Source organism: Trachemys scripta, chromosome 1 (genome assembly GCF_013100865.1).
Source record: "Trachemys scripta elegans isolate TJP31775 chromosome 1, CAS_Tse_1.0, whole genome shotgun sequence".
Classification (NCBI taxonomy): Eukaryota; Metazoa; Chordata; order Testudines; family Emydidae; genus Trachemys; species Trachemys scripta.
Window position 1 is genome coordinate 47,133,705 of NC_048298.1, and position 10,000 is coordinate 47,143,704.

The 10,000-nt window shown below is 38.2% G+C and overlaps 1 protein-coding gene across 1 annotated transcript in view; it reads right to left on the reverse strand.

The window, feature by feature from the left end:
- FOXP2 (forkhead box P2) overlaps nucleotides 1–10,000 on the reverse strand; it is a 585,642-nt gene that overhangs the window by 34,451 nt on the left and 541,191 nt on the right. Inside the window, exons 11-13 of the mRNA XM_034769085.1 lie at nucleotides 8,119–8,206; nucleotides 5,351–5,434; nucleotides 90–291 (exon numbers count right to left, since the gene is read on the reverse strand). Of these exons, the coding sequence (XP_034624976.1) occupies nucleotides 90–291; nucleotides 5,351–5,434; nucleotides 8,119–8,206 (374 nt within the window). The remainder of the gene's footprint in view (nucleotides 1–89; nucleotides 292–5,350; nucleotides 5,435–8,118; nucleotides 8,207–10,000) is intronic.

Here is a 10,000-nt window from a genome sequence, read left to right on the forward strand (position 1 = left end):
GATCTTTGGTTTGTATCTTTACCAGAACTTTTGCCATACTCTAAGTTGTTGGAGTATTAAAACAGAACCTCTGTTTCATACTATCCTACCTGATGACATGGGAATGTTGTATTTGTCTGAATGTCGTCTTCGAATGGCTCCTACGTTGGGTACGCTGGCTGGGGTGATTACAGAGGGTCCCTGGGTAATCGGGGTGACTGGGGCTGTCGGTGTAGTGGGAGTTTGAGGTAAGCTCTGTGGGGATGTCTCCAACATGTTTTTTGACATGGTGACACTGGATACCAGATTTAGCTGCAGAGGCCCAAAAGGAGGGCAGAGAAAAGGCAGAGACAAGAGAAAAAGACTTAAAAAGGTTTGACAAATGAGAGTGGATTCACTTCTACAGCTGTGTTGCCACTAATAAGCTGCAAAAGGAAGCAGCCAATCTCAACTAATTACAGGATGAAATTGTATCATAAGAACTCTAATTAGAGGATGCTGTTAGAGGTTATCTAATAATCTGCTGCAATGTTACTTAGGACTAACTCCTTCTACTCTTAGCAGACTTCATAGAAAGTATCTTTCCTTGCAATAGAAGCTAGTAGCTGATTATTGATGGACTGTGTTGTTAAACAGGTCTAGCCCTTCCTGAAGAAACAACAGTAACAATAAGTATAATAAAAGGTGTCGTATTTCACACAAACAAGTCTTAAAATAAGTTACTATTCTGATACTGCCAGAGTTTTTTTTTTCCTAGTCCCAAATCTCAGTTGAGAGGCTCCAGCCAGCTGGAAAATTTTACACTGACCTTTAGTCTCCTTGCTAATTTGGTGGAATGGTAATGACATTACTACATATTCAAACAAAATTGTCTTAATTGCAAATTAGCCGGAGGAGGCTGAAAATTTTCAAATTAAATCTGATTGGAGATGGAGAGAGGGAAATGGAATTTCCTCACTAACAATCATTTGTGGCATGTGTTAACAAATATAATGAAATGTCAAGTTTGCCAATTCCTCTGGAAGTATCATTTTCAATTTATGATTACAGTGTCACTTATTGCTGATGTACCCTGGAAAGTGGGTGTCAGGGTAGAAAAAAGGAAAAAAGGTGAGAATGTATGCAAGCTGTTTAACAGTGTGCCCTTCATTACTCCCCTCAGGAAGGCCCTGTTTCTCATTATCAAAAACTCGCATTACCTTTGTCATATTTACCATACATCTTTTGTCATAAATAGCATCCAATTAGCAAAATTTATATTAAGGGCAGCACATAAAAAAGATTGCTGCCAAAGACTTAAATGATACTCATCAGAAGTAATCTGTAGTCATTTTCACTTTATACAGTAATTTATAAAGATGAGCAAGAAAACGAATATTAATTGTTCTTCATCTGTATGGAGTAACTGCAGAGTGGCGAAACAGAGAAAATTTGGCTTTTGTATATAATTTAGTAACACCTGCCTTTTCAAATCCCAAATACACTTCTTAAGATAAACCTCTTTTTAATGGGTAGAAAATGATGTGTACAGCATTGATTGATCTTTCTTTGTGGATTTGTTTTACACATTTAGTCAGTAGAGAGATTTGTTAGGGAAACAAAAATTAACATATGCCAGCTAATTGTTCTTCTTTCTTGGGCAGCAGCCAGAAGAAGCACATTAGCAGTCTAATAATAACGACTGGCACCCTGAAGGCATCCCCAAGTGCATCTGTTCCCAATAAACCACAAACTGTTATCCTGCTCGTACTCCAAGCCAGCAGTCAGAAATGGGAATTCTTTGTTACGTACATAAAAAAAAAAACCCTGAGATAATGCTACTAAATGCTGTATTTAATACATTTACAAAGCCAACAGTTTAAGCTTGTGCATGAGGCACAAAAGTATCTTTGAAGAGTTTGAGAGATGCAGGAAGATTTAAGTAACATGCCTTTTTTACATGTGTATTGTTATCAGAATGAAAATTTTACACAAAAGCTTTTATTGTGCAGTTCATCTTCATTATTACTATTTCTAATCAATTTAGAAAACAACATTTTGTTTACTTCAACACTCTTCTCTTTAGAAACCTATTTTAACTGCTACATTCACCACCCAAGAAATGAAACATAAAAAATAATAAAACCCGTTACAGTTCTGGCATAATAAACCTACATCGGCATGCTGCCCGTATTACAAACACATTAAAAATGACAAAAGCTGCAGAAATACTAAATCTGTATGGATGCAAACTACTATGTTTACAATGTTACGGTAACTCATTCTGCTAGGCAGTAATAATAACCATAACATGTTTGTAGGCATGCAATCATGAACTGATAAAATAGAATTTATTATTAACTAAGGAAAAGCATGTAAAACCTAGGATGAGCACTTAGCCACCTCAGCTCATCTGAATATATTCAAGGTTGGGTGAAACTCATTATTCAGGACTCGCAGCCTTGATAACTTTGATTTTCATCCATCCATAGCATGGCCAAAAGGTACCATTTAATGAAGTACCATTCAGAGAGTAAATGGGGTCATATAATAGACAGTGCGGTTGCACCTTGTGTTCATGTACTGATAGCTGTTAAGGGTGCAGTGATGAACCAACAGAGCTCATTTCTCCTTGGTAATAAATTCATGCTATTAATATTTATCAAATGTGTGGGCCGTCTCAACTGAGCCACTGCACATGAGACCATAAATCTCTACTATCATATCAATTTTGAAGCTTCTTTTGTACAGTGTATAAATTTTAGGTTTTTTTGTATTGACCACTCTTCTTTCAAACCAATTTGAGGCCAGTAGTGCAGTTCGCCACTTCAGATATCTCTAGTTCCAAAGGGAACTTTAAACTGTGGTTTCATTTTAAATCGCTCATCTAAGATTCTGTATTAATTGCCCACCATCAAACGCAATTAGCAATTCTTTCATGTGTGGTTTATGTAATGTAATACTTCAATTACATTATTCATTCAGGTTCTGTTTTGGATTATAGGCTGAAAATTCTTTATTAGTGTAGATGTAACCATGCTGCTGGAGTTTTAAAAAATTTACTGATTGAATAATTAATTGGAAAAGAACAAGCTGCAGATTCCTGATGGATTTATGAGACAATTATTCTGTTTTGTGATTATCTACATTATACTATAGGAAGCAACATGAAAAATAATCTTAATGAAATGAAACAGTTACTTCAAATAGTAAAGATACAACATTCTCAAAATTTTGATAAAGTCAGATTGTTTAGGGTTAAAATAATTGGATACTGAAAATGAATTCCACAAAGCATTCTCCACACAGTTTAGCAACATTTGGAACCAAAGCCAAATTGCTTTAAGAAGATTGTGTGCCAGAAACATTCTATGTGAAAATTCAAAAGCATTAACATTAGGGTAGCTTTATTAATATATACAAGCATATGCTAAAAATGAAAGTTTCAAAAAAGGGACTAATCTAGTATTAATAGATAATCTAATATAAAAAAGTTAGAATTTAGTTAGACTAGTGAAAGCAAAAAATGCACCTAAATCTTCACATACAGAGGTGGGGAATAAGCACGTGCCAACAGTTTCTTCATTCATCATCAGGCTATAAAGTGTGACCTCAAACAAAGATTTTCTTTGAAGTACATGGAGCTGGAAACACAAGAGAGACTGTTGTATCCTTTCACATAAACGTTAACTGGGTGTGATATGCAAGTGTGCTCTTTAAAACAGATTGAGTTTCTTATGCCTGTGTTTCCTGGAGAGATGCAGATTTTTACAAATGCCCCAATATTTCATGCTGAAACACTGGCATTTTTTTTTTCATGTTCATGAAAATGTTTATACAATGGTTACCATTAAAAAGTCAATACTTACTCACAGTTACCATATCACGTTATTGTGTATTATTAGTATAGGGAAATACGGTGGTACCTTAGGCCTGGTCTACACTACGGAGGTAAGTCGACTTAAGTTACGCAACTCCAGCTATGTGATTAATGTAGCTAGAGTCAATGTAGTTTAGGTCAACTTACTGCGCTGTCTACACCACACTGGGTCACCGGGAGAAACTCTCCCGTCGACTTACCTTATGCTTCTTGTGGAGTATAGGAGTCGACGGGAGAGCAATCTGTGGTCAATTTAGCGATTCTTCACTAGACCTGCTAAATCGACCCCCGGTGCATCGATCACCATAGCGTCGATCCCCAGTAAGTGTAGACATAGTCTTAGACTCTGAGCACTTGTCTACGCTACCGCACGGGGTCGATTTAAGATACACAACTTCAGCTACGTGAATAGCGTAGCTGAAGTTGACGTACTTAGATCTACTTACCGCGTTGTCTTCACTGCGGGTAAGTCGACAGCTGACGCTCTCCCGTCAACTCCGCTTATGCTTCTCATGCTGGTGGAGTACCGGAGTTGACAGGAGAGTGTTCAGCGGTCTATTTATCACGTATATACTAGGTGCGATAAATCGACCCCCGCTGGATCGATTGCTGCCCACCGATCTGGCGGGTAGTGTAGATAAGCCCTGAGTCTACAAATTGGACCTGCCTGGGCTGATCCTTTTGCCTGTGTGAAGCTCCACTGAATTTAATGGAACTTTGTGTTGGCACAAGAATCGGATTGTTGATCAGTTTGCAGGTTTGAGGCCTTATGTAACACTGTGGTAATGGACAAATATTGACTTTTCAACAACTATCCCTGCACATGTGATACTGTATCATATGTCTAATGCTGCACCCTTTACTGGAACTAAAATACAAATCATGTTAAAAATCATGCTGCATTTGCTGCATGAGGCAATTTATTTTTTTAAGTGAGAGATTTAACAACAACAGCATTTTTGTGTAGGGTGACCAGATGTCCCGATTTTATAGGGACAGTCCCGATTTTTGGGTCTTTTTCTCATATAGGCTCCTATTACCCCCCACCGCCTGTCCTGATTTTTCGCACTTGCTGTCTGGTCACCCTATTTTTGTGTGTACCTTATGACTAATCTAAGTATTCTCCTATGCACTCAGATACCTTTCTACCTTTGCTTTCTACTGCTACAGAGTCCACTGAACTCCAAGTTTTTCAAAGTGGGTTTTCTTTTAATATCTGTAAACCTATCACAAAAAGATATTCTCTCTAGCTTCAGTCTCAAGGCAGTGATTTGTGCACTTATAGGTGTACTTTGTTTAGTGTCACCTATGGTGTAGATTGGATAGATTTTGTAAAAGATAGCATTACTTTTAAAGAAACATACAATTTGACAAGCTATTGCATTTTACCTTCATTTTATTGCCATATTTTTCATCACACTCATTGTTTTCCAACGGTCATGAAATTGTTCATTTTCTTAGTCTGTTACATTTGTAGACCTATTTACTGTTTATAAAGCAATATGCACTTACAGGTTTTGGAGATGGCTTGGGCTCCGAGGGTCGCATGTGCAAGTGGGTCATCATTGCTTGAAGACGTTCACGTTCTTTAGAAAGCTGTTAAGAAAGAGTGAGATCAGAAGCATTTTAGAAATGACTGATACAGCTATTTTATTGCAGTGATACATCTTATCATTGAGCTTGTCTCACTGTAATGATTCCTGCATATAAAAGCCTATGTCAGTAGAAAGTTATCTGAGAGGAAACGCAACTTTAGCTAGGGGGAAAAAAAAAAACTTTTATAGCCTTTCTTATGTTAAAAGGTCAGAGAAAACAAATAACACTTCATCTTTTTGTCAATAAGAGAATTGAGGTCACAGTTGCATCGACAGTAACAAGTTACTAAGACCATAAATTAGAAGGCCCATAGTGTCTCTTTAAAGTCCTGTGGACACTGTTAGCAATGGACTAGTGCCAACAGCTGTGAAGGGGTGAAGGGTCCTCAAAGCACAGTCCCTGCCAGGATTGTCTACACACTTCATCCTTTCCCACTGAGGTCCAGTTAGTGCCCCCTGCAATCTGCCATCATCAATCTAATTCAATAGAGTGACAGAGACCAGGCAGTGTGAAACGCTGAACTCTGCTACTGAGTCGGCATCTACACTGCACTGGGTCTCATTACAACTGATGGACCTTACTTTTCTATCAGTCAGACAAAGCAAAAAAAATGGCATAATTGGTCACACTGCAAGCAGAATCTTCAGTTGGACTGTTACGTTGCAGCAGACCCTCTGTAAATTGTAAACAGTCCTTAAGAAACCTTTACATCTGCTTCAGAAAACATTTCATGTTCTTTTCAAAACCTGCGTTTTATTTGGATTCATGATTGATTTTCACATCATTCAAAACCACAAAATATTTGTCTTTTCAGATTCCAGGGATCTTGCCACATTAAAAAAAACACACAGAAAAGTGTTTTAAAATGTTGAAAATGCTGATAAAATGTAAATAGATACAAAGAAAAATATCTATTGTTTTACACAGTAAATCTAGGTAAAAAAAACTACCACTTAAAAGGTGTGTTCTATTTACATTAATTTGGATACCAATAAAATGATTACTGCGCTTGTGGAAATAAGAAATCAGTTAGTGGTTAACACTGCTGTTTTCTTAGAGGTTTCTAAAGCTTTCTTGTATTAATTTTGTGTTAAAATTAGTTCAAATGCTAGAGCTACAATACAAAATTAGGAATGTGTTAAAGTAGACAACTGGGCTAGCTCATTATATAGAGCAACAAAAAATTGGTTCTGTACTACCTGTGCTACTGTAGATATTTTGCCATTACTCCTACCTAGAAGAAAGTACTAGATATAATTTGGATAGTGCATCTTTAATTAAAAACACACTTGAGGCAGGGGAGCAAAAAGATTTTTTTCTAGGCTTTATATTATATGCACGACACTTTAGAAATATGCCATTTGCCATGATCTAAAACTAAGAAAAAAAGGCCAGATGAGCTAACATTAAGCCTGTAAGCTCCGAGCTTCTAAAAGCAACTAGAGCTTCGTTTGAGTTTGTAGTTCACACACATCAAGGGAAAAAAGTGAGATGATTATATTTTCTCATAAATATTTTTGGTTTCTGGTATTAAAATACAGAAGAACCAAATAGCATTAGTTTTGTAAAGAACAAACAAAAATGCGTACACAAAATGTGTCCATGTTACATCAATAACATCATTTACCAAAGTCAAGAAATGTAAATAGTTCTATATCTTTCCTCTGCAAGTGTATCACTTCTTCATACATAAACAAACACAAAAGAGAGAGGACCAATCCTAGGCTGTGATCCTGTTGGTCTGCAGCACTCCATAGTACAAATGACTCCAAACATAGCGGATATAGCCCGGATGACTACCCCTTGCAGCACACGGTGGTGGCATGGCTGAGGGAAAGGTAATATGGCTGCGACTGTCCCTGAATGCTGGTGATCTCTGGCTGCTGTAGTGGTTTCTCAAGTCTTTCAGTTCACACTACCCCTGTGTCAGAAGATAGGACCAGCACAAAATGGCTGTAGGATTGGGGGCCCCAGCGAGCACTCCTTGACTATAGCTGAAGATTTGGCCCAACATCTTTAAGCAATAGTTCTGTAATTGTGATGACCACAAAGGGAGGTTTGCCTGTGACAGGACTGGAAGATCTATATGCATGACAATGCTTCCTCCTGGACTGAGTCAGAATAGCTCAACTGAGTATCACAGGCTCTCTACTATTGTTGATGAAGATTCTACATTAGCTTAAGTGCTAAGAGACTGTGCATTGTAAACTAAGTGCTTTAGTCATAGTGCAGCTATTCTGGTGGCTGGTGTAAAACAGAACAGCAATTGATAAACCCTGTATTGCCAGGCATTTGTTACAGTGCTTTACAGATTCAAAGTGACATACACATATTAACTAAGTAATTCCCCCAATATTAACTACCTCACAAGTATGTTGTTGCCCCAATTTAGAGATGGGAAAACTGAGACATGAAATAGGTGAGGTGACTCGCCCAAGGCCGCTGAAGAAGTCATTGTCAGAGCTGAAATTAGGCTCAATCCACTAGACCATGCTGACTTCAGAAAATTGCTGGGAGTTTCAAAACATGAAAGTTTTTAACAAAGTCTCAAAAACATTCTAAGACCTTTTTATGAACATCAATAAATCTGAGTCAAGAGACACAGGCCTTTTATCCTAGAGCCATTGAGACAGGCGCTTTAAAGAAAATGAAAAATAAATAGATGATATGACCATGTAACAAACCTGTATTTCTAACTGCTGAACCACTTGCATTTGCACCCGACACTGAGCGGTGCTTCTGTCATCCAATGCATGTTCATTGTTAAGGTGCCTAGTAAAGAAAGAAAATACTAATAAAATACAGGATTAGGGTGAGCATAATTTCTTTATTAATCAAATTTGCTTCTTCTGTGGATGGGACGCTCATTAATGTCAATGGAACATTTGTAAAAAGCTCTAAGTTGAACATGCTAGTATAAAACTATGTAAGATAACTATCAGTTCTGTGACATTTTTATTTTGATCCATAGTGTTCCCAGCTGATAAATGCTAGGGGCCCAATTCTCCTGTGTGTTCAGGTTACTTTGCACATCTCTGCCAGCACAAAGCAGCCCTTAAGCCAGACTACCTGTCTACTGACAGATTTCTCCTGTGAAAGGGATCCTTGAATGGCACAGAGCCAACATAGTGATTTCTACACTACCTCCACACCCTGCTGCTGGTATAAGTAAGTGGCCAGTACATCTTTAGACTCCACTGATCCCCAGCTGCTGTAGTGACTCCTTCAGGCTGTCCTGAATTAGTGCAGCCCCCATGATGCTTTCTTTATCTGCTCTTCTTTAATTCTTTTTTTTTTTTTTTTTTTTTTTTTTTTTTACAATCTGGCATCACAAATACTAAGGAACAGCAAGCAATAGTAGAACCTCAATGATTTGCACTAATAACCCCCCAAAGAAGTCTCAGAACACAATAGAACTGATGCAGCTCCACAATCAAGGATCAGCTGGGAAGGGTGAGGCACAGGCAAAGTGCAATTGCACACCTAGTGTGCACTGCAGAGTGACTCCCCCTGGCAGCCTCTTGGAGGAGGGTCCCGGATGTGACTATTGGACCAGAAATTATGCAAATACAAAACCAAATCTCCTGTATGGGGGAAAGAGCACATAGTGGCCATGAGGCAGCCAGTAAGCTGGGCACAGCCTAGGGACTTGAGAGATTGTGTCTCTGAAGATACATATGGGGCACCACTGCACAAGGCAGGAGACAGGAAAGTTGATTTCAACTCCTAGGGCAAATTATGCCTCCCCCCCTCCAAATTGTGGAAGGTCCACATATTGGCTGCATGATGTGGGTTTTCTCTTTTCACAACAGTGTAGAGAAGGTTTGGGGAGCAGGACAAGGAAGAAACGGAGGCTAGGGCATTGGCTCTGCAAAAATGTGGACTCACTGGCTATTTCTCTTGCAGACCAGAGGTCAAGAGCTGCAGGAACTATTGTGCAGAATCATGGCCGAAGATACAACCATCCATGCCCTGGGAGAAAGATAACTCCCTCCCTACTTTCTTCCGAACTCCTCATTGTACAACATAGTTGCTTGATTCTTTTGCTGTAGGCAGGATTTGCCTCTTAGTGAACAAACAACGAAAAAGCAAAGGATATTGCATCTGACCTTCACCACAGTTCTTTGTTTAACTTTAGTTTTTTAAAAAGAGAATAGAAATCACAATTTTTTTTATGCTGATGATGGGATTTGCATATGAGTGAGGTGTGACGGAGAGGTTTTACTACTAGTGCACGAGGCATGGGGAAAAGAAGTATGATATTTTAGTTTTAGATCAAGTAGTTTTGTGTGAAACTAAAATTAATGATTTAAATATTGGAGAGAATTATTTGCAATAAGCTTAAGTTTCACCAAAAATGGATTCAAAGACACGCTGTCTCCTTTCACCTGACCCTTAGTTTTAAGCTGCATCCCCCTAACTTTTTTGCAGTTGCAAAAATCGAAGATGGAGCCTTAGACATAAGATTCGGTATATTTAGAATGTGTTCTTTTGTCTTCTAACATTTTTATTTAAAAGAATAATTTCACTTCACCAACCAGGTATCTTCATCTGAAAGAATGAATT